Source organism: Ciconia boyciana, chromosome 21 (assembly GCF_034638445.1).
Source record: "Ciconia boyciana chromosome 21, ASM3463844v1, whole genome shotgun sequence".
Lineage (NCBI taxonomy): Eukaryota > Metazoa > Chordata > Aves > Ciconiiformes > Ciconiidae > Ciconia > Ciconia boyciana.
The window spans coordinates 6,186,300-6,211,832 of NC_132954.1; the positions used below are offsets into that span (position 1 = coordinate 6,186,300).

The following is a 25,533-nucleotide window of genomic DNA, read 5'->3' on the forward strand; positions in this document are numbered from 1 at the left end:
GAGCCTTTGGAGTCTCAAAGCCTTTGCTTCAGGCCTGGTAATTTCCATGCTGTTTAATTTACCCAGTAACCCGTAAACCACCTAACCACGCGGAGAGAGAAAGAAGAAAGCAGCCTAGACCCAAATCCCAGCCCGGCCACCTCCCGTGTCCTCGGTGGTCAAATGGGCATGAGACAAAACTCAGTTTCTTTTCCCAGCGTTACCACTTAAACACATTTCTGCCTACTGAAAGTGCCAAAGAGCAGCCAGACCCCCATCTCATTTTGGATGCAGTTTTAATTCACTTGGAGAAACAATAAACATTATAAAAGCAAATATTCTGCTCAACTTCTAAGTGGACGAGGGAGTGCACGGCAGAGTACAACTGATGAGCCCCCTCCTGGCACCACCACTCGGTGAACACAGACGGGGCACCAGGAAGGAGGAGAAAGAAGGAAAAAAAAAAAAAAGGCATTTAAAATTTCTTTTACACTTTAAAAACTTGCTGGAAATTAAAGCTAAATGAAGCCTGAAATCTGCAATTTTAGAAAGCCAGGGAAGGTGCTCTTACTGGGGACAACAAAACCAGAGCTACGTAAAACAGACTGAAGCAGGAATCTCAGAAGGAGTCCCTGCAATTAATTTAATTCTAAACCATTTGTATATTTTGGAAAAATCAGCTGTGACTTCTTCCTGCCTCCCTATTCCTTCAGTTTTCTTAAAAAATGTTTTAGTGGGTGTCGTGGTTTAGCTTCAGTCGGCAACTAAGCACCACCCAGCCGCTTGCTCACCCTCCCTCCCTGGTGAGATGGAGGAGAGAATCAGAAGAGCAAAAGTAAGAAAACTTGTGGGTTGAGATAAGAACAGTTTAATATTTTTTTTTTTTAAATATATACTAATAATAACTTCTAATGAAAAGGAAAACAACAAGAGAGAGAGAGAGGAACAAAACCCAGGGGGAAAAAAAAAAAAAAAACAAAACAAGTGATGCAACCGCTCACCACCCACCGACTGACACCCAGCCCGTCCCCGAGCAGTGATCGCTGCCCCCCGGCCAGCTCCCCCCAGTTTCTATACTGGGCATGACGCCATAGGGTATGGAATAGCCCTTGGGGCAGTTTGGCTGTGCCCCCTCCCAGCTGCTTGTGCGCCCGGCAGAGCACGGGAAGCTGAAAAGTCCTTGACTTAGTGTAAGCACGACTTAGCACCGACTCAAACATCAGTGTGTTATCAGCATTATTCTCATCCTAAATCCAAAACACAGCACCATGCCAGCTACTAGGAAGAGAATTAACTCTGTCCCAGCCGAAACCAGGACAGTGGCTAGAAGATATCAGGATTAAGAGCCGATGAGTTTCAAGGTGACCCTCTGCGAAGCCCAGTGCTCCCGTCTGCCACACACAGCCCCTCTGTGGATCAGAGCTGTACCGGTCCCGGCGCAGGAAGACACCAACAGTCCAACGTCAGCCCCTTGACTTCAAAGTCAAGCGGATGTTTTGTAATTGAACCTATTAGGGCAGCTCGCTCTCTCTGAAACAGAGGTAACAGCTCCTCTCTCCTTCCCTTCTGTTTATGCTGTAGGATTGCACGGTGTTCTCTGTATGCCTGCACACTTACGCGTTCCTCTGCAGCGGGCCCTCACCTCCTGCTGAACGGACCGGGACCCTCTGTGCTCATTTAGCAGCTACTCTGGAGAACAATTTGCATTGGATTCCCTGGGCAGACGAGCGCCGCTGACCTGTGAAGCCCCATCAGGCTTGATTTTGCTCCATTTTGGTGGCTGAGAGCAGCGAACAAGTGGCTGAGTCAGAGAGCTAACGCACCACGGAGGTGCCGAGCGGCTCCGCTGCCGGGCTGGAACCTTTCCACATCAGCAGAGATGCCCGTTCCTTCCATGCACCTGCCTGGGCACTCAGCTCTCATCTTCATTTGCCCTGAATTCAATCCCAAAATTAATCTCTCCCCTCCCTCTCCTATAAATACCTCTTCCAGAAAGTTGAATATAACACTCAAAGTGCAGTCAGAAGAACACCTTGTAGCGCTTACAACTCGCTGTGAATACAAATGTCAGAGACACAGCACACTGCTCATCACTGTAAATTACTTTCCTATATTGGCCAGTCAGCACTTAACATTAAATGACTACATTATAGGCATAATGTTATTATTATTCATAAAGTATGAAAAAAAACCTGCCAGGAATCTGTATTTTGGTGCCGCTGGAACCCAATGGGTTATTTATCCTGAGATTAATGAACAGAGCCTTTCCACCAAAAGAAAAAAACAGAGAATGAAAAAAAACCCCGAGACCTGAGTATATTAATAACATGATTCAGTGTCTTTTCAATCAAGAGCTCCATCAATTTGGAATAAATTTCCAATTCATTTACAAACTCTCTCTGAGCTTTTGGCTTTCAAATCAGCTGGAGAGAAGCACTTGCCCAGGTCTCCTTGCATTTGGTATCCTGCCCCGTTTTGGCTTTTGTTCTTTCCCCAGTTGATTTTTAAACTCTTTTATAAAACAGAAGCAGTGAGCAGCACAGCTCAGAGAATCTGGCTGGGGGTTTATTAGATTGGATTATAGGGTCTTACTTGATTCCTTCAAATGGAAAAATAAGGGGTTTGGGGTTTTCAAATATGAAAATATGCTTACTGGATTATAATTTGCATTTTGTGCTTCTGCTTAATGTAAATGACTCTTGCATGTGCCAGTTCCAGCTTTAACGCAGGTCTGAAGCTATTGACATTTCTCATTCTGCTGAATTTCCTCAACAAAGCAACAATGAATTAGTCAGCGGTACCCACCGATCTTACGCCAAAACGGGGCATTCCTGGTCATCTAGCTGGATACATGATGCAGATCAAGAGACATTCACCCCAGTGATTCTGGCAGCGAGCCTGTGAGCGACAGTCTCGGGGGATGACTGGAAGCGAGGACCAGAGCCCAAAGGCTCTTCCTACTCTATACCTCAGTCCAGATGTTGGCATGAACGTGAATGACCTGAAACCCTTTACACCATCCCGGTGTACCCTGCACAGCGGGGCAGAGCTGGGCACGCAACAAGGTGACACTCCTTTTCTAGCACTGAAAAACCCTCCTGTAAGATGTGACCTGCAGATGTTTGGGAAAGGGAGAATTGAGGCTCCTTCATACATGGAGTATTTGGAGGAAATGCTGAACAAGAGTATTATTTCTCACAGCACCAGACTGTTCCTGGCAACTAAAACAGAGGGGCCGGGCTGGCTGGGCAGCCGTCCCTGCTGTGGTAATTCTGGGGACACCCCCAGCAGGCTCGGTGTGATGCAGGAGAGGATGCGGGGTTGGGAAAGTACCTTCACACTCTGGCTGCGTGCCGCTCCAGGAGCCATTGGCTTGGCAGGTCCTCTCGGATGAACCCCGGAGCATGTAACCGGGCTCACAGCTGAACCGGATCACGCTGTCTACATCAAAGTCATCTCCCAGCCCGATGCCATGAGAGGGGATCCCTGGGTCACCGCACACGCCCTGGCTGCCTCCTGTTAAGAAGAGAGCACAGTGTCAGCAGAGTAAGCAAGTCATGGCGTTTGGCCCTTCTTCCCTCTCAACTGCGCACGTTCAGAGGGCCAGCACGTAGATTTGGATCGTGTGGCTGACATGATTTAACTCTGACTGGCTCTCAGCAGAGCGGGGAAATTCCAGATGAAATGTCCCCTGACTCGGTGAGTCCACTGGTTTTAAGCTGGTTGCAAAATATGGCCATAACTCCTGCATCTCAAGATGGAGCCCTCAGCAGCTGCAGCCGCTTCCGTGGCAGCTGCTCCAGCAGACAGCAGCTCGGTTGCCAGCATCAGTCAAGTGAATGGTTTCCCTCCAAGCAGAAATGACAACATGCTCCAAGCCACCTCAGCACGCCCTATTGTATTTGCAGAACAAGACGCTGTTGGGTTTGGAGCACAGAGGCGGGAGGGATCCAGCTGAGAAACATCCGCTCGTACAAGTTGTGAACACTTTGAGCTGCCGTCTGTAAGTTGGGGGGACAGGAGGAAGGGAGCAGCTGTAGCAGATGCCTCGCAGGGGTTCTCTGGAGCAGGCTGGAGAAATGCCCACCTCCTCACTGCCTGACACAGGCTCACACCGTGTATGCCTGCTCCTGGCTTTCTCCACTAATGATCTGTGTAAACACATCCACCCCCAAGCCAGGAAAGACTATTTCACTCCTGCAGCTAGCAATGAAGTTCCCGGTTCCTGGGCCTTCTGTGCTTTGCTGCAGGTACAGCCTTTGCAGCGTTACATGTAATATAAAATATAATGAGCATATTCATCATCTGGGGAATGTACTTGCTTGTAAAGAGAAGGGGGAGAACGCTCCAGGTTCAGCATTTTCTTTCACATAAAGACTTATATCCAAGTCTTTTGTTTCATCTTGCAAAAACTGCTGTCACACTGTAGGGATCTTCCACAGACAATGGAGAACCTTTGGCAGGAGATGATCTGAGCTGTATTCTGCCTCTTCACGGCTTTTGTAACTGTACCGCCTGAGTTCGGTGTAGAAGAGGAGCCTCTCCCCAAGCCCTTGGGTGGAAATCGTGGTTCTGAGGTACTGGTCGTTCACCTGGCCCCAAATCAGAGAGGGCCTGTCAAACGCCATCAGCCTTGGTCTAAAGCTGCCTCCATGAAGTCATTCAGAAAAATCACGTGCAACAGATGACAGCAGGAACTAGTCGGAGTAATGCTGAACGTTTCCAAAAATCCACCCGCAAAGATGACAGGAGAGACAGGGAAAACCACATGGGGAAAAGGCAAGAATTAGAGCAGAAAACCCTTCCGAGCAGCTACACATCAAGAACTCTGCAGATATGGCTTCCGAATATGAAGATGACTCTGCCTAATTTCCTTCTCCCTTCCAAAGCAGAGGTTAAACTTAGTCAAGTGGAGCTGCTAAATTTAAGTGGCATAATTAAAAATTAACACTTGTCCCAAATGCCTTGCTCCAGCTAAGTTCTTATTTTGTCTGCCTCTGTGCTCTCCAAGGAACAAGTGACAGGATGGCGTGGGGAGGGCTTTGCACAGCATCCTGCCAGGCATTCAGCACCCTTCCTTCTACTGGAGGCCATCAGCTGAGATCCCAGCAACCCCATTTCAGGAAGGCTTGGCAAGCACATCTCACTGCACCCCCCATGACTTTGACCCAAGTCCGTCTCATCAGGGACTTTTTTTGCTTATCAGGATGTTTTCAGTGCAAGACCTTTCTCATTCTGGCACAGGAGCGGGGGTGGACTTCTGTTGCCAAACTGCTCTCAGTGGAGATGCTGATGGTGTGGAAACTCATCGTACCAGCTTCCACTTGCCTCGTGCAGACCGGGCACTGCTGTGGTGCCATAACAGCAGATGTCAGGCCCTGGAAAGGCGCCACATGGGCTTCTTCTATTGGAACGCATGAGAAAGAGGGTCAGATGCTGCAGTCAGGATGCAAGGACCTGATTTTGCATAAGACACGGTCATCCTGTACAGACTCTGCATGAAGAAAACTGTAAAGCAGCAAGCACCTCCTACCACAAACATTTGCTGCAGTGATTTATTCCTCGTCTTGCAAGCCGAGCGGTTTCCTCTCTGCCACTGCTTATCATCCAAGTTGCAGGAGACTGGATAGCTGAGACGCAGTGATTTTCAGAGTCTTCCACAATCTCCCTCTGTAGCACGTGCATTTCTCCAGCTCAAAGCGCAGCACATCAGGCTGTCCCCTCACAGGATATAAAGGGGTAGTGGAGGATGGGACTGCCCCATCCCCTCCTTCCTGAAGCCCACCTCACCTGAGCAGTGCGGCAGGGAGCCGCTCCAGCGCCCGTCGAGCTGGCACATGCGAGTGGAGTTGCCAATCAGAGTCCGCTTCCCGAGGCAGCTGTACCGGACCACGGAGCCAACGGTGTACTTGTCACCCGAGATCTGAGCGTGGGGTGGGGAGCCGGGGTGGCCACAAGAGACCACTGTAAGAGACAGATGCAACAGCTTCAGCCACGAGGGAACGAGCCCGTGATGCTCGTTCGAAGACAGATGCAGCACGCACACAGCAAAGTACCGCACGTTTCAGGTCGCTGCACAGGACCTTGGCAGCTTAAACCCACTCGTCTGCCCCAGAGCCCACCAAACGCCTGGTGGCTCATGCCACGGTGCAGGCATGGCATAGCAGACCTTGCTTCGGTCTCCTGGGGGACATGAGCTCGTCCTGTAAGAACTGCCAAGAGTTTGTGCATAAATGCCTAGTCTTGACACCGACAGGCATTTTGCAGGTTCCTTGGAAAACTCATCCCTTCTTAAACATGAATATTTCCATGCACGCCCTCACCCCCACCCACCCCCGGCAGCGCCAGGCCCTGCGACACGGAGCTGCAATCGATGCCGTGTCACACCTGAGCAAATTATCCTGGCAGATTCTGAGCACTGCTCACTCGACCATCGCTGGTAAAAAAATGCCGCTAACAATAATTAATAGGTTTACTTTAGCTTAGCAATCGGAGTGGAGACAGGCAGGTGGTTGACAAATACACTGACAGATCTAGGGGCTATTAGGCAGGCTTGGATGAGAATGCTCAGCCTGAAGACCATGCACCACTCGGTTTCTGAAGGAAAGCGTCTGTAACGGATATCTTATCTCCCTCTGCTAGAGTCTAAAAATACCAATACTGGCATTAGGTAGAAAACATGATGTATGTTTCAATAAAAAGGAGAGCATGCGTATGTTTGGGCACGTGGGCGTTGAAATGTACTGGTGCAGAGCTGTGACTAAAACCAAGGACGCTTTGCAAGGAAATGGGTTTGATAGCTAATACTTAAACTCACACTGTAACTAACAATTTAATAACAGATACTCCAGCAGACTCAGCTAAGCTTAAAACCTGTGGCAGCATTGAGGTTTTTAAAGGATTTATGTACACGGTGTGAAGACTGTTTCTTCTGATGCGTTAGGCTCTGCTCCTGTGTACTTTACTTATTGGACTTGCTCTCCCACCCCTCAAAGGGGATCAGCTCTGTTTTACTCCCTCCTCAGAAACAGGCATGAGACAACAGTCACAACCAGGCTTGTCTGGCATCAACCTTCTTAATTTATGTTTTAGGAAGTGCCTAGTAATTTTAAGTGCCCAGCTAGAAACACTTTAAAGGGGTATGGGTTTCAGCACTGAGCACATCCTAAGTTTAACACACAGAAAACAAAGATGCAAAAATCTCTTACTTTTTTTTCTCTAAACTATTAAGCCCATGAATCCAGATAATCAGTCATAAAACTGACCTTCCAAAACTGAGTTTCCAAAGTTTTGGGAATGCCCACAAATCCTCCAAGTCAATGGATGCTCAACATTTTAAGGAAGGAGATGACTTTTACTTAGCTGGAAAGCTGCGTGCTGAGGGGAGCGCGAGATATTAGGCTCCCAGGTTTTAAAAGGTAACTACTCTCCCGGGGCCCCTGCGGCTGCGGGAACACGCGGTTATCACTTGTCAATTCCCCATGGCCCATGCAGGGTGCTGCAAATGCGAGAAGGTGGCATGCTGCTAACAAAAGGAAAGGAAAATGTGCCAAAACCTACTTTGTATGATTAGGTGTCGAAGGATAATACAAGAAAAAAAGAAACAATCATGGCTTTGGAACAGCTCAGCCAATTGGAACTTAAGGAGCATAATTCTGACTGCTTTAGCGATTCGTTATGCCAGGTAAGAGGAGATGGCAGCTGCTTTAGGCTCCAAAGGAAATACTAGCTGTGCTGGGGGTTGGTCTGCCAGAGGTCTGCTCCTGCCTCTGCCACCCGCTCACTGGGCAGCCCTACGTCAACTCCCAATCCAGTCTGGACCTGGGTTTCCCCCAGTGTAAGATAGGGACACCACCACTGACACCTTCCTGCACTGAGCACGTGACCATCAGGAGTATTTTGTGTCTTTCTACGCTACTGAAAATACTCCTTAAGCCAAACCATCACCCAGAACCTCCCAATTCTCTCTGCAAACCACAATGGCAGAAAGGGCCAGGATACTGTAAGAAAGGGGGAAAAACACAGAGCAAGGGTCAGGAAGCAAATCCTCTTTAGCACCTGTGTCGCAGCAGAATAAAGGCTGCATTTCTTTCACCGTCGCACTGTCATTTCCCTCCCTCAAAGCCGCGGGGATGAGTGGGTGTATGAAAACTCAGCCATGCCTGAGCGGTGCTAAATATGCTCTGTCCTCAGTCAGGCTAATTGCACGCTGCTTCCTATGAAGATCCGTGTTGCAGAAGTTCTGCTGCCCTTCTCCACCTGCAATACTTTTGCTGGAGCTGCATGGAACCAGTAGAACTCAGCGGGAGCTGCCTTCCCCTGCAGAGGGGAACCACCTCGAACAGGATTTCTCTCCTCAGACCACGTATTTTCCTTCTGTGGGCAGGATCTAGAGGCCAGTGAAGCTGATGGAATGACTCCCAGGGATTACAAAGGGCTTTGGATCCAGACTTTTTACATGACCATTCAGCTAAGCGACAGAGAACTACATGGGATGAAAGCCTGTGGTGGATGGGTATTATTCTGAAGAACTTACAAAGACACTGTGGGAGGGCACGGTCCCAAGTGCCATCTCCCTGACAGGTAAGGACATGTGTACCCAATAAGTAATATCCATGGCTGCACTGATATGAGACAGTTGTTCCAAAGCTGAATCTGTGAGGACCACTTGGCTGCACTTGACGGATGCTGTTTTCCAGGTGCCCGGGGTCAGTACAGTTTACAACTGCAAACAAACAACAACAAAAAAATACAAAACAAAGGGTGTAACAAAGAACAAAGGATTCTCCAAAAATGAGCAGGAAAAGGGGAAAAAATTGCAAATCACATATTCCACAATTTAAATTTTTTTTTTTTTTAAGATTCTTTGGGGCAGAAATAGAAAAAAAAATCCTTATTAAAAAGAAAAAAGAGAGAGTAGAGGCAATCCTGCAGGCTCTCGCCCTGCCACACGAGGCTCGGCAGCAGAGCCTTGCTCTCTGGCCCCACACTGGGACTTACATTAGCCAGTTGAGAATAACCGATTTCTTGACCAACACAGCAACAGTATCGACAGAGATACTGGATTAAGGGAGTACAGAGGAAGGGAGTGCAGGGAGGGGAGAGAATTTGATAAGTGAACTTGAGTGCTAATACCAATGGAAGTAAGGCAACCTCGAAGGACAAAGACCTCTGCACAAAGACCATGGCGTCTGCTTTGAGTAAACTGGTCGAGGGTTACAGCAGCATGACCTCTGCTAAGGGTCTGGCCTGATATTTTCTTGTGTCCTCCCCACTTACAACACATACTTCAATGTCTTGGAGGATGCAGGGCTGGGCGGGGTCCATTAACAGCTTTGGGTGAAGCCCAAGGGAAAGTCAGGTTTGTTGCATGAGATTTACACAGCCCTCGGAGCTCAAGCATCACTTGTACATTCCTGAGGAACCGCAAGATTTGTTTTACGTGAATTTATGACGGTGTCAAGCTGGATTTTAGGAACCCAGAGAAACCAACGAGGAAGGCGCAGACAAGTCCCATTTGCCTAGCCCGGGCTGGAGGCAGACGACTTACCGCGGCAGGCGGGCAGGGTGCTGCTCCACTGCCCGTTGGCCAAGCACTGGGACTGCGATGCTCCTTCCAGGTGGTACCCGGTGTTGCAGACGAACTTGGCCACATCGTTCAGATTGAACTGACTCCCTTGGGTCAAGCCATTGGCAGGATTTCCGGGGTGGCCGCAAGTGATGGCTGCGATTAGAAATTGGAGATGTTACTTTTTCGCCTAGAAGAAAGTGGATTATCCATTGGAAAAAGTTCCCAAGGAAGGAGACCATAAAAACCCCCCACATCAATGCTGAAACCCACGCCGACTTCAAAGATTTGTGGCCAGCTCCGTCGAAATACTGAATCAAATTGAGAGCATGGTACCTTTGCTCATTTTACTGGCATAAGCAATTCTCTGAGCCACTCTCTAAGCAGCTGAGTGCCAGAATCCTACTGACTTATACTGTAAATCCCTAGAGCTCCTCTTCAAAAATCCCAGCTACTGCTATTAATCTATTGCCTTACGTTACCCTGGGCATCACACACACAGTCATGAAACCCGATGTTTTCCTCCCTCTCCCTGGTGTAAGTCAGATGTATGCTCGCTGCAGTATAAAGTTACACCTGGAGGGATAGTTAAAAGAGAGGAAAAACATGAGAAAAATCAGGTTTCTAGCATATGGCCTAGAAAGCTTAAACCTTCCTGCTTGAAGTTCGAAAAACTTCAGGGGAAACCCTTTATTTCTAAATCCCTGAAATGAGGATTTCTGTGTAGTTCTTGTTCCTGTGGCTGACGTTAGCTTGGGCCAGCGATGAGGTGAAGGGCTAAAAGGTCCCAGTCTGAGCCGCTCCGACAACACCCGGGGCAGCTTCAGGTGGGGAAGGTGCAGAGGCAAAGGCTGGAGCAGCAGGAAGCACACGCGCTACTGAAATTCAAAGTGCTTCTGCCTGGGCCACTCTGCTGGCACCTTGGCAGAGGCGGGTGATACAGCGAGGACACAGCCCCCGCTGTGAGCAAAGCCTGCAGACCTTTGCTTTGAGCACAGCAGTGAGTTCCACTGCGCAAAAGAAATGTCAGGATACGCCATACAGAGATTTTTTGGCTGCTTAAGGAATGCGACGTCTTCCGACAGCTGAGGACAAAGCAATATTGATTACTGTCATGCTGAAACAGGGTAATGGTCCATCAGTGGAAGTCCAGCAGTTCAGCTGTACAGCTGCCAAAGCCAGAAGCTAGAGGGGAAGATGGAATTCCCACAAAAGATCCATAACACGTTTGACTGCCAGGGCTGGACTATACCATAGGGATGGGAATTTATTCCTTATGCAAGCTGGTGACAGGTACAGGTCTAAAAAATATGAAGCAAGGTAGCCTTTCAGTCCTGCAGGAAGCAGATGTCAGATTCTCTGAGGTACTTCTGAATATGATTATACATGTTTTCAAATAGGTGATGGATTCTGTCCCAGAAAAAAAAGGCTCCCTGCAGTTGGCGTGGATCAAAAAGACCCGTTCACACAGAAGCAGCAACTGTAGCAGGTTTAAAGAGAAAATACCAGGACAATAGGAAATTATAATGTGCTAACACACACAGTACCCTGAGCTTCTTCAGAAGCAATAAAGCCTCAAGGCATCTAATTTCAGAACCCAACAGTGCTCTGCTTTAACGACATTAAATTTATGTTATCTGTAAGGCCTAACGTAGTGTAATAACTTCAAGGCCAACTTCTGCACATGAGACACCTTTACAGATCTCTGCACAAAAGCTTGGTGGGCTTTCAGGTGCCAGAGTCAGAAGCCAGCACAAAGCCGAGCCAGACAAAGGCACTGCTCGGGAACCAGCCCTGCGCTGGTTCAGTAGTCAGAAGACAGATACAGATGAGCTACCTTCATCTGCTTTGTTCTAATGGGTTTGGTCCCTCCCGAAAGAAACAAGATGAGCTATGAAAATGGATGTTTAGAAAATCCTGCGTTTCCATAAATCTGCCTGACAGCAGGAGGACCTCTATCAATATGATTTCCTGGTCCAAGGTTAGTATGTATATGCTTGGCAGGTAGAAGTGAATTAGAACTTTTTCAACAGAGCATCCTCAGACACTGGAGTAATTCAAACCTACCTATAGACCCAGACACAGCCTTTCCAATAATTCTTTTCCTAAAAAGCTCATGCAGGATCCTAGACATCCTCCAAATTTTGGAGTCTCTGCTAACCTTGACAACTTCAGTCTGCTTCTTATTTTTAGGCTGGAATCTGATAGGTCATTTCTTACTTCATATCTTGCTGTTATTATTGTGCCTCAGCACATAAAGCTCTAAACCAGACAGGAGAGGTTGGAAGCAAACAACTGGAGAATCATGATATGAAATACATGGATTGCACTGTCTGTTGATAAGAAGATGCTTAAACTTATTAACACCTTAGAGCTCCAGAGACTTAATTAGCTTATTTACTGGAAAGATAAACGAGCAGGTTGTACAAGGTGACTTGTGAATGTGGATTAGAGGAGAGCAACTGACTTTCCCCCAGCACAGAGCATGGGTCTCAAAGACGGTGACAACTGTGGTGTGCTTGGTGGGGCTCCTCCTTGGGTAACCTCCCCGCGCCCCGATAAAGGGTGGTCGTCTCAGAAACCGCACCTTCAACTGGGCTCATCCATTAGAAATTCATCCATTAGAAAAACACCAAAGAAAGGTGGAATTTACAAAGCAGAAGGAAGAAGCAAAGCAGCCAAACTTGCAGCATTGCCACTCCTGCCACACCTCAGCTCTCTCCTACATGAACCCCGGGGACGCTTGTGCAGCACACTCGCTGTGCGTGTGCAAAGCAACCGTACACAGCCTGGGTGGGTAAACTCGGAACAATGGTCTTTACACGTGCTTTTGTCCTCTGACGGTCACCGGGGCTAAAGAAATCTGACAACATACTTACGCACACAGACAGGCGTCTTCCCAGACCAGCGGTGATCCTGCTGGCAGATCCGCACTGACATCCCGATTAGGCGAAAGCCGGGGTTGCACTGATAAACCACACTGCCGCGGTAGTTGTAGTTCTCCCCGTTGATCTGCCCGTTGACGATGGGACTGGGAACACCGCAGTGCCCTGCTGCAGGAGGGAGACAAGGAGAATCACCGAGAGCTCGCGCCTGCCCCTCCTGAAGGCATCGCACGCCACCCTGACTCTCTGGGTGGATCTGAATTCGAGTCTCTGCAGTCGTAAATAAAACCAGAGCAGCGGTAAAGACAACATATCATTTTTAAAGCTCTCCAATCTCAAAACACCTCACATCTACTAAGCGGTAAGGAATCAATGTCTGCTTCCTATCTACTTAAACCCCTACCGCTTCAGTAGCACTGAGTCCTTGCTTGGATTCCCTCCTGAATCACTAACTAGAATTCCTATTCCCTCCTGCAACGCAATCAGGACTCCTTCCCCACCACATCACAGATACTCCACACCTACCCAGACATCTGACTTCTGCTCCACTCCAGAGTCCGTTGGCCATGCACTCCCGCACACGGGACCCTACCAGGGTGTAGCCAGTGTTGCAGGAGAAGATGGCTGTGGCCCCGTAGCTGGTCAGCGTGCCAATCTTGTTCCCATTAGGTGGAGTTGCCAGGTCTCCGCATGAGATAACTAAAAGAGATCCCAAAGTATAGTAAGTGAGAACAGGCAGGGAGATGCGTCTGTTAAAGAATGCACTCAGTGACACTTCTCACCACGTTATTATTGAAGTTGGACACGAGTAGGAAAGATTATTGAACAGTTACATGGATACAATGTAACTGTTGTTTATCCAACAACAATTCAGAGTCGTGTTACGTGAGGTGACAAATATAAGTGCTATTAATATTTATGCTTCAGGACGCGAGGTAAGTACTAAAGATAAGACTGGCTAGGAAGAAACTATAGAAGTTTTTCATACAGGAAGTTTTTAACACAGGAATATTTCTATTATTAGCCCATTGCTAGAGACACCGGGAAGCCTGACTTCCAGAAAAACCACAATATGGCACAAGATTTCCCATCAGAAAGGGACACCCAGCTTCTTCGAACGTAGCGACTTCCAGGACAGAGCTGATGTCTAAAGATCAGCCCCACCGAGGACACCCAGCCAAAAGCCAGGTTTGCAGGGTGCAGCTGAGCCTGGCCAGGAGCCCTTGCAAATGCAGCTCCCAGCCACAGACTTCAGCTCTTTATTTTATCTACCTTAAAGATCTGCAAGCCCTCTGGAGCTTTCGCACTCGGCAAGAAATCAAGAGACTCACGCTGGGTGCTTCTGACCTTAGTGCATTGCCAAGATCCTGTCATTTGAATTTAGGTGGCAATAACGCTGAAGAAATAAAATGGGGTCAGGCTCATACTCCCGGATCTGGCTGAAGAGCTAGCAGGGGTAAAACTACATCTGTCACCGAAGTCAGCAGTTGCATCTCTAGAAACAAAGGGAGGCAGGAGGGAAGGGAAAGCTGCCATTCTGAAAGAGAAATTTTTCTGTCTCTATCTGCACTTAGAGAGAAAAAAACCTCCACCTTTGACAAAAGAAAAGATCCAAAGCACAGCAGTCGTGTCAGAATGACTGAGCGAGCTGCTTGTTTGCCAAGAGTGTTTTTGATTTACAGGTGACACCGTTACCCTTGTAAACTTGGCGTTTGCATAAAATTGGAAGAGGTTAGGTTTTAGATCAGAATTTTTTATTTCCTTTCTTAAAAGCAAACTTCAGAGCATCTGGCATCAGTGACAGCTAAGCTGCTGGGACCTGACAGCAACAGATGAGCTAATGTGCTTGAGTTCCTGCAGAACTGTTTAGATTAAACTGAGAATCAGATCAACAGATGACCTCTCCCTGCATCCAAACTCTCTTCGACCAGAGCAGTTCTGCAGCCGCGCTCTCAGATGCTGCCAGGGCCGTGGTGTGTTTGCATGCCAACAGCAGAGCCTGCGCAGCCACCACATGGAAACCAGAAATCCCATCCCCTGCAAGACATCCCGTGAAGCTGGCCTGCCCTGGCGTGGGGCTTCACTGCTCTTACTTTTACAGGTCGGCATCGGTTCGCCTATGCTCCACTTCCCGTTGGCTTGGCACTTGATGACCCGCTGGCCTGTGTAGTAGTACCCGGGGTCACAGATGAGCATTAGCTGGGCGTTGTAGTGGTACTGGATCTCGAAGGTCAGCCGCCACCGACCATGCTCAACTGCAATGCTGTTGATATCGGGACAGGTGACAGCTAAAAACCAGATGTGGTGAGTCAGGGAAAAGAAATGAGACAGAAAGATGTTAATAGGTGTTTAACTCCAGGGCACTTCAGGGCATTTCAGCAAGCGTGCTGGCTTTTTAACAAGGGGGCCGGTATTAGCATCTCTGTTTTACAGGTGAGAAACCAAGACACCATGAGATAGTATATCAGACCCAAGTTCTGCAGGATTAGAAACCTAGTGTCCTAAATACTGCACCTGTGAGGCAAAGCTATGCATGCTAGAGCAGGAAGACATTACTGAAGGGACTTCCAAAATTCCCTGTGGGACTTCACCGGCTGCAAACACTCACCCACACACTGCGGGGGCTGGTTGCCGTTACTCCACTGCCCTGCCTGCAGGCACTCTGCGCTGGGCTCCTCCCCGGGCTGCAGCTGGAAGCCCTGGTTGCAATGGTACATGGCTTTTGTACCCACTGTGTACTCCTTGCCAAAGACAACTCCGTTCTTTGGGGCTCTGGGAACTCCACAGGAGAGAGCTGGGAAGGAGGAGGAGGAAAAAACACAGCCGAGAAGTCAGTCAGCTTCCAATTTTATCATGGATTTGTGGTAAGTGAGCTGAAAGCCCGGATCCCAAGCTCGCCTATTTACAAAAGCTCCAGCCCCCGTTCAACCCCAGAAGCTGCAATGAATGCCCACTTTCAGAGAGGATCAGATTTTCAACTCCTGTCTATCAGTGTGGTAACAGCAAAGCCAACGCTGAATACCAATTCCTACTGGAAGAGACTCTGGCTCGTACTTTCTATAATATCTGTAACAGAAAATGCATCAACACACTATTCCAAAGTTTTCACACAGAGATAAAGGATTAGATAGCAATAACGTTTTGTATTTACATCCCACAGCAGCACCAACCTGAAACCCCTTTCCAACAGCACTTCTGGATTACATAAAGCAGCAAATTGTATAATCGTGTTGTGGCAGAAGGAAGGCTAAATTTAGCACTACGGCTGAGAAGGTAAGGGGGGAAATTCAGGGAAAAAATTGATAAACAGGCACAATGCCAAATGGCTGCTCAAGATGGCAGCACTTTGGAGAAGATGCTCTGCACCACTCCTGCTGAGATCCTCAGTTCTGCGGCCAAACAGGGCAGAAAGGGGACAGGCAGGTCACAGGAAGATGAGCAACAGCCAAATACAGACAGACCAGAATCACGCTCATTTATGCTGCAAGAGTTTCACAAGACATGACAAGCCCTGTTACCCTCTTCCCTACCGCTGGGAAAACCAGCACTGGGAGTCTGTCACTCAAATCTCTCAAATCTGGTTTTATTTTTTTTCCCCTTCTATCAGCATTCAGAAGAGCTGGGAAACCAAGCTCAGACCTGCCTCCAAAACCAGCATGCAGGTTCCCATCCCTCTCTTTGAGTCTTGGCTCTGGGGGAAGGCCATCTCGCTCGGGCTGGAAATGCACAGCCCACCCATCTGGACAGGCACGAGATGACAAGGGGGAAGAGCAGCCGGGGACCTGTAAAGCTGCCATTGCGAGACCATCAGCCAGCGGGGCTGCCAACAGCCTCTGCGGGGCACCGAGATGAGCAGAGCCTGCTAGCAAGCACTGATTTGGAGGCCAACACCTAACCCAAACAATTGTCTCACTTTAAAAATGCTCTAAAGGAAATCCATTCCTTCCTGGAGTAGCCTGAGCTGCTCCCACTCAGCTAATGCACGAACTGGAGGCTGAGCCTCTGTCCCCTGAGCCACATGCTGATACTTCAACACACATTCACCTTCCTGTTATTCCCTCTGCACACAAACGAGGGCTAGAAAATCAGCAGCCTTAGAAAAGTCGCCTTCTGGTGACATGGACCCCACCGAGCGCTGAAAGGAGACACCAAACTCATTGCGTACAGCATCAGCACAACCACTGGAGCTTTCTACCACTCAATGTCCAAGACGCTTTTATCCCACTACTGCTACGTGAGTCGGCCAGTGCCCCAGCCTGGAGCACAATTACACAGCACCTTGCAGATGCTGGTGTTGCTAATAGGTGTGAGTAATTCAGCAGGCTCGTATTAGCACGATCAGGCATATCCCTGGTTGAAATGATAATCACACGTATGTCACTTCATCGAGCTAAGGAGCTTGGCGAATCTCTCTACAAGGCTGGGTGTCTAGACAAGCAGCCACGCTGAATACCAATTTCACTCTGAGGCAAAAGAAGAGGGGACCTGGAAAGTCCTACCCTTTCACTTCCACCCGGCAGTTCTCTTATTACTTTCTGATGTTGCATCCAACCAAAGAGGCTGGTGAGAAAGCTGACCCCCTTCCCATGCCACTGCCCGCAGCAAAGCCTTCTCCTTTCTCCATTCAATTCTCTTCTGCAGCCTGATGCTCCACCAAAACTCATCACCTCTACTTGCCACCGGGAAACTGAGGCACAGAGACTGACAGGGAAGGACACCGGAGTGAAGAGAGGCCAGGGCCAGCCGTGCTCCAGGTCAGCGAGGCTGAGCTGCCACTTGCCTTCGTTCCTCTGCCCAAGGAAAGGATGACTTACCGCTGCCTAGTCCTGCCTCCCAGCAAACTCCCTCCTTCTGCCTCTCGAGTGGTCTGTTTGATCATTTAGAGACTTTCCATTGCATAAGCCCTGCCCTGATACAAAACTTAGCAATAATACAGTGCTTCTGGGCCAGACACAGTTAACTAGAACTGTCATTAAGCCACCAGAAATACTAAAAAAAAATTAACCCTCTTCACCTGCAGATAGTCGGGCTACAACATGAAGAAGATCGGACAGGGAGAGCCAACTGGGGCTGCGACCTCTGCTGCCCCGCACCCGTGGCAGGATCCTTCCTTCCCTGCAAATCCGGCATCTTGAGCAGAACGTGGTATTAGGAAGTTTTTATTTACAGAGCCCTGCACAAAGCCGAGAAGCTTGATTTTTGGGGTGCTCCAAAGAGCATTTCTGAGGCTCAAATTGCGGGCACTGCAATCCACCAGAAATCAGAGACGATGAAAAAGAGTAGTTGTTCCAAGGGAAAGCAAACCAGCATTTGGCTTGGAGAGACCCATGGAGAGTGTGGGCCAGGGAAAAAGGAGAAGGAGCACTTATGGGGGTTCAGAGGTACAAAAGCTCTGTCTGCAGGAAGATGATGTGCTAGGAAAAGGGACAGAGGCTATGAAAGCAAATCTGCAGCTGGGATTCCAAAACCAAAGCAACTTAAAAATAGGCAGCAGAGTCAGAAAAGGCATATTAGATCATCTTGCGTTCTCCCCCATTGTGCCAACGCAAGATTGTTCCCTGCAGAATATTCTCTGCTGCTTCCATAAATGTCAGCTAGGACAGAGCACGTAGTAAAGATTATTCAGAGGGGATCGGGAAGAAGAGGATTATGCGCTGGCAGAAAGGAGCTATGGGAAATGCCATTTGTTAACTAGACCATGTGTTTACAGGCACCCCAGTTCTCCTCCTCCTGACACAGCTGATGGTGTGAGCAGTTTATGCAGTGTTATGGATCGAGTTCCCAAACCTCTGCCATGCGGTCCTGGCGACCAGGAAGGATGAGAAATTGAGTACAGCCCAAAACAAAAGGTTGCCAGGTGGCTTTGAGAGCAACGTTGGGGGGGGGGAAAAAAAAGATGTTGGATTTTATGTCGCTAAAGCGGGCAAGAAGACTGGAGCCAGCCCTGGCTATCAGCTGTTCGAGGCCAGGGGGGGGAGCTGCTCCGCCATGAATCCTCCTACAGCTCCAGCTCCCTGCCGCTCACTCATCTCCTGCATCCATCTCAAGGCACTTGATAACCACGGGCCAGTATTAAGATTCCTGATGTAAATACGGCGAAATAGAGAGAGGAGGTGACTTTCCCAAAGGGGCTATTTCAGCCTCCGGATCTAACATGACCAGCAAGCTCTCCTACTCGCTGGAGAGGAACTCTGGAGGTTCTTCCAGAGGGACATCCAGCGCCAAGATCCTGGCCAAGCTGCTCTCTGTGTGCTCAGTGGGGACACACACACCCCTCCAAAGGGGAAACTGGAGCCTACCTAAAATGCTATCAATTGGCCCCCAAATTCTTTCTCTGTCGGTGACTGCCACAGAGTGCCACCACGGCTTGTGCCCATGGAACTCTCGACATGTCACGTGTCCAGAACGGCACGGGGTGGGTTTAGTGCTTCTCATGCAGCTCCCATGGGAAATCCTCTTCCCACACGCCTCCGTCCCACGGCGCAGACCTGGGGTGCTCAGCAACACCGCAGGAGTCCCCCCGCATTTCCAGATCAGGCAGTGACAAGCCACAGACGGTCTGGCTCTGACTCCCTCCCTGGTGGCCCGGGAACTGGTGCGCAGGGACTTGTTTCTGCTTTGAATCATTGCTGTCAGGTGATACCTCGTCCCAGTGCATCCTCTCCCAGCCTCCCCACACATCCTCTCTCTATCTCCTCCCCGCCTCGGTGTTTAAAATCCATTCCCCACACACCATTACACCTCCTGCAAGTAAATATAGATTTTGGAGCTGAACACGAGGGGCAGGTGGCATTCCAGCACACTAGAGCAGTACTCAGCAGCATTTGTACCTATTCTTGATTACACGATTTTCCTTAAAAAAGACGCCATACATCAGAGAATTTCCTTACACTGGGCTAAGGATTCGGGAGGCACAGTTGCCATGACAGCCCCTCACCCCGCCGGTCTTGCTGCGCGGTTCATCTGCTCATTCCAGCACTTGGCGTTTGCCCCCATCCGCGTTATCGCGGAGGCTAAATCACTATCTGAGCTTGTGCCCCGTTTCCCAGCTCCCCCTCGCCAACCGAACTGGGTGGCAGGGCCTTGGTTTGCTGCTTTCCACTCACCTTTAAATAAATGCAGCCTTGAGAGGGCTCCAAATGGAAATAAGCACCCACAGCACAAAACCACCCTTTAGAGGCAGGACTGCTTGCACCTCTGTGCAATTTCCAAAGAGACTAAGTGGTTCAGGAGCACAGAAAGGATTTTTTCAAGGCTCTTTGGTACCTCCCACACTAAATAATTCTGCTTTTCCTTACGGCTTGGACCGGACAACAATGCAGACACTGCAATGAGACTTTGCCTACGCTGTCTCTGTTCTCTGGCTAGTTTCCAGGGAAGTCAATGCAATATTAATCCCCAGTGCTCGGTCCCCTCAGAACATGGATGAATGTTCAAAGACACTGAAAGGCTTCATCAGAATAAAGATGGGCATTTTATCAACACAAAGGAACAGGGATGATTGGCAGATTGAGAAAAAGGTGCAATCAGAAAGCGAACATAGTGAGGGAGACAAAATAGCACAGAGGCAAAGCCCCCTGGGGCACACTGCCCTGTCCTCCCCTCCACTCCCACGCCTGGAAGGAGCCCTGTGCTGGTATGGTATGTCATAAAGATTATGGTTAATTAGGAGGAAATGTGGAAGGAACAGCTACATGCCTAATCTTGTATGAAGCCAACAGAAACTGGGCGCCATCTGAATCCCAAGAAATTTCTCATCCCCCGTTGACACACACAGACCTAAGAGGGCACTTCCAGAAATACCAAAGGAAATTCCAGTCATTAAAACCCAGTGGGACCCGTGCTCCTGCCAGCCTTTCCAGATTCTTCCAAGCAGTAGCTTCTCCTGTCCTTAACCGAGGTTTGGCTGTGTCTTTACTGAGAGTTCAAACACTTCTACAGCGCTAGCCTTTACACAGATGCTTTTTTCCTCCCCCATCCTGAACGCTCCCAAACAGTTACTCCCTTCCCTCCCTGCTCATCTATTCCCAAGGACTCGGATGTAAGAGGAGCACCCCTCACTGCCTACCTGCAGCTCCAAGCCTGTTCTCAATAGGGAATTGGAGGAATTACAATAGGTTTTTATTTTTACCGCATTTTCCTCAGTCTTTCATAGGACTCCCGGATCCTCGTAACGATACATTTGCCTGCCCTCACCTTGGCACAGAGGGATCGCTTCGTTCCAGTGGAAGTAGCCCTGAGGGTGCTGGGAGCAGGTGGTGGTGCTGTGGCCAACGAGACGGTAGCCTGTGTCACAGCCAAAGCGGACCGTGCTGCCGGGGTGCAGACCCGTCTGGCTGAGAATCAGCCCGTGGGCTGGCGGTTGCGGGAGGCTACAGTAAGGAGCTGGAGAGAAACGCAGAAGAAAATAAATCAATCACTGGATGGGCAGTACCAAGAACAATTCCCTTCCTGTTCTCAGGAATTACACCGTGCTTACCATAACCTAAGGCTGTACAAGAAACAGAGAACTTGTGATGGATAAATACAAAGTCAAAGGAGGAAAGACTGCAGGGCTACTATCCAAGTTTCACTCAGCTCTAGAAATAAAGACTAATTTCTGATAATTAAATATTACTTAATTCATTTACTGAGTAAAGTCATTATTTATTTATGACATACTGGCAAGTTCTCAACCCAGTTTTATAACTTCCATTAATTAAGATTTGCTAAGTTCCAAAACACAGTAATTAATTTTAAGGAATTCTCAGCAAACATTCAGTATCCAGCAGCGGTTTTGTGCTGAATGAGCAACCAAGACTCCCCGGTCCTGCTCCTGCGAGAGCAGTGGCAGAACGCCTCAGCAGGAACACAACGTGTTTTAAACAGCGAACTGCAAACGCTGTAACACGATCAGTCACATGTAAGTAGGGCCTCATGCACCAAAGCAGCTCCTAGCACAAGTTCTTATGTTTTGTGATGTTCATCTTCAAACATCTCAAAATGGCCTCACTGCAAGGACACAATAATTCAGTAACACGGCAATCTTCACTGTGAATTGCACGGGATGGGTTTCATTCATCCAGAGCCATGTCATCTATGGTTATATATTCTGGTTCTGATTCTTAAGAGTGGTTGAGAAATCAGCCAAAGCTTCAAGGCTTCTCCTGGAAAGAAACCTGCCTTCCCCAGCCCCACCAGCTCCGAACGATCCCAGCTTTGTGCGCCTTCCCAGGCCTTGGCAGCTTCTGCCGACACAGATGGCCTATGCCCCTCTGCAGCAATTTCGTGGAGATCCTTGGCTGAAAAGATGGCCACGTTCTTGGCAGAGGCATCTATTCTCTGCTGTGTGCTTACCAGAGTAGCGGATTTTGAAGCCTTTTCTGTTGTAGGCATGATCAGAGGACCAACGGAGATAGACTTTGTTCCCGCTGCTGGTGACGGTCAGAGGGGCAGAGTAGTTCCCACTCAGCGACAGGAGCAGTGGACTCTGGCCAGAGGGACCTGTCAGGATGGAGGGAACGAGGAAAAGTCAGGGCTGGCACGCACACACAGTCACCCGTGGGCCTTATGTGCCAGGGTGCTTCTGCAGAAGGAACAAGCATATTGTGGAACTGTAGCACAGGAGCTTTCACCATGAGCCCAGGAATGGCAGCTCATGCTCAGGGGTTTTTGTGAACACGAGTCCCAGTGCAGACACCTGGCTCCTGGGAAACCAACGGCAAATAAAGCCCAGCTGATCGCAGTAAGACCAGGATTTTGCTCCAGGCAGTATGCCTTTGGCTCAAGTCCTGATGGGAAAGCACAGGAGCATCAGCACAGCACTTGTAATTCTGCGTTTGGTTACAAAGCTGCATCAGTGTGAATATTGACAGATCCCCTCTCAGTTCATGAGAACTCGTGGGTCTAGAAAATCTGGTCTGCATGGACTTCAGGGATGAGAAGTCCCACCTTCCCAGCTCAACCTTTCCCAGCAACCTTCGCTACAATTTCTCCCAGGACCTTGCTAACTCCTGCCCCTTGGAAAAATACTTTCGAGTCATCCAAAAATCAAATCATTGATATTTTCTTATCCAGAGAATCAATGAGTCTTAGGAGGAGCTCCCTAAGTCCAGCAGAAGGTTAGAGGCGTAGTGGTGGAAAGCTCTCCCCAGAGTGCTCTGGGAACAGAGATTAACAACTAAGAAACTCTGCTGTTTCTTTCCTTTCCCCTCAGTTTCTATGCAAGTCAAACTGGAGAATCTCTTACCGTCAAAGATTTCAAACTCATCATATTGCTTCTCGCTCAGGAAGTACTCGATGGTGAGGGAGATGTTATACCCAGGCTCTACCTTCACCACCCAAGAACAGGTCTGAAAGTGAGGGTAACTCCCCAGGAAGCTCTGGCTGAGGATCACACCGGTGGAGTCTGTCATAACCTCGTTCATCGGACAGCGCACTGCAGGGAACGTGAAGGAGGGACAATAGCAAATGAATCTTCCCATTTGCAGAGGAAGGAAGGAAACATAAGATACTATGGCCAGGAAGGTCTGTCTTGACGAGCTAGGTCAAGATAGAGCACAACTCCCACCCACGCACACCCACTGCACACCTTGACCCTTGGGGCTCACAGAGAATCCTTAAACCCTGATGTAGGCTCCAAATGAAGCATGCTGCGTTTCCACAAATCCGAGCAATTGCCGCATTTAAAGGAAGAGGCAAAAAGCAACAATACAAACAATTTCAACCGTCTTTGCATTATTTCACAACTCTTTCAAAATGAATGGCACTGCAACCAAGCAACTATTCTCAAGTGACAAAACACTCCCCGGGAATCCCTGGAAACTTTACTGCCTGGGTTAGAACAAGGTGGGGAACTACGGCCTTATCCCAGGTCACCCACGGAGTTGTTAAGTAGGACATAAGTGTCCAACTCCAACTCCTTTCTCTAATCAGCTTCTGGAAATATTAAATCCAGCTAAAAGCGCTAGATAAAAAGGCCAGCAAAAACACCCCAGAAGAGGAGGCAAACACACAAAGAGAGCAAAAAGCATAAAAAGAAAGGGATCTTCATTTATCCATCGTTGTCACTAAAACCTAGTGCAAACACTGTACTTGTATTAATAGAAAACAGCCAGAACTATCCAGAAAGAACAGTGTATTCTTTCAAAATCCTTAATCCCATCAGTGATTTTTTTGACCTCTATAAATTGGTGGCCAGATGTAATTTAAGCAGTCCCTTTACCCCCAGGCTAACAACCATCAGTAAATAATTGAATGACCTCCCTTTCTCTCCTTCAGTTCATGCTATTTCACAGAGAATAAAGCTACAGAAAAATATCCCATTATATGGTAAAAATGTTCAGATAGGAGGGAATGAAGGAGATGAAATAATCACGGCTGGAGTGAACAAAAGTACCAGCAGGAATCCAGAGGATAAATAAGGGAACATGGTAGCATGGAAACATCTTTGGGATCCCTCCTGAGCAGCAGCAAGGTGTACAACGCAGCATGCTTGGGGCTTTCATTTTTCTCCCATGTAATACATTCTGTGGCACTAATAGAGAAGCTGTTCCTCGCAGGATTGCCTTGCCGGAGGAGCTCACTTGGCTACAGCCTGCTCTTCCTTTGGCTGTTCACATATCGCTTAGCAAACTGTCAGCGCAGAATTCCTCCCCCCTCCCTGGGTAAGGACATCTGGGGGACCGTGTTAATGACCTCACGAATGCAGTCAGACACACAGCGCGTCAGACCTCTGCTCAGTCCCTGTTCAGGAAAGTACAAGCTTAAAGTACTTTCCTGAACCAGGGGCTTGGGCTATAATCCAGGGGTTCCCAACACGAGGCAAACCCCCTCGGAAGGTGCAGAGACCCGGCAAATTCCCTGGAGCCAGCGGGGGGTGGAAGAACTTTCCCTATCGTTTATCAGAGGGTGGCTGCAATAAATCACCCAGCGAATCTCTCACTGTTATTTGCTGGCGGTTGCTTGAGCCTAGCCAAGGTGCACCGCCCCGGGACAGGCCGCGAGGCCGGTCGGGAGAACAGCCTTTCCCTGCACAGGGGTGCCTTGCTACCCTCCTCACAAGGTCCTGACGGGTGGTTTTGCGCTACTGGGACCCTGGAGATCTGAGAATTAACCCCAAAGATGTAGTATGTGCAAGGAAACCTCCCCCAGCTGCCATCCAGCTTGCTCCCTCCCCTAGCAAGCCCCCACATTTTGCAGCAGTCTCTGGGTAGGGCAGTTTTGGCTGCCATGCTGGGCACCCCTGGCTTTACCTTCACATGTGGGTGGAGGTCCTTCAAACTGGAGATGAGTGCCCAGTTTGCAGGTCAGGATTTCATTTCCAATCAGGGTAAAGCCAGGAAGGCATCTGTACCTCACTATGTCACCTACAGACAGAAACAGAAAACTTCTTGACTCAAGAGAAAGATCAATTGATTAAGGCTGAACTGTGGCCTGGGAACAGGGTACCATGGGGCACAGAGACCTCTCGACCGTGCCTCTGCCATCGACCTCTGGCATGACCGTGCAGAAATAAAAGGCATAGAAAGCCACACCGGAGTCTCAGTTGGGATAAACTGCTGTCATGCTGCCGAGACTATTATGATTTGTGCAAGCTATTTCAAGTGGAGACTTCCCTCGAAGAGTGCAGACAGTGAGAAAAGCTGCTTTAAAAAACTCATGGCTACTTCACTGGTTACAGACACACTGAAAAATGTGGACGTAACCGTGAACGGCAGCAAAAAATACAAAAAGCACAGTTGATATGGGTGAAAGGTTCTCAAAAAAAGAATAATGGCCTTAAGCTTTCACACAATGCTTTGTTTGAAACACCTGAAAACTATTATTGTGGCATAGATTTCTGAATGTTTCCGAACAAGCTCAGGGCTTTTACAAAAGCCAAACCACTTCTGTACTAACAGAGAGGAAAAACCTCGGGACAATTGGATCAGTTTGACTCTGTGTGAATGTTGGGTGTTGAGCAAGGTCACGCACAGCTCTCCATGCCACACACAATTACACACGTGAAGAGGTCTCCTGAAGCTCCGGATATGGGGTGACAACACGCGTGTGGGCTTCCTGTGGGCATTCCCAGCACCTGGGTGGGGGGGAAGGAGGGCTAAGAGGACTGGGAGAGGCTAC

General features: G+C 48.8%; 1 protein-coding gene across 1 annotated transcript in view; it reads right to left on the reverse strand.

Moving 5' to 3' along the window:
• Positions 1-25,533, reverse strand: part of CSMD2 (CUB and Sushi multiple domains 2) — a 313,890-nt gene that overhangs the window by 19,097 nt on the left and 269,260 nt on the right. The window contains 12 exon segments of the mRNA XM_072885005.1: positions 3,313-3,495; positions 5,770-5,943; positions 8,516-8,704; positions 9,530-9,703; positions 12,427-12,600; positions 12,958-13,131; positions 14,526-14,720; positions 15,041-15,226; positions 20,629-20,817; positions 21,769-21,915; positions 22,661-22,849; positions 24,666-24,779. Of these exon segments, the coding sequence (XP_072741106.1) occupies positions 3,313-3,495; positions 5,770-5,943; positions 8,516-8,704; positions 9,530-9,703; positions 12,427-12,600; positions 12,958-13,131; positions 14,526-14,720; positions 15,041-15,226; positions 20,629-20,817; positions 21,769-21,915; positions 22,661-22,849; positions 24,666-24,779 (2,088 nt within the window).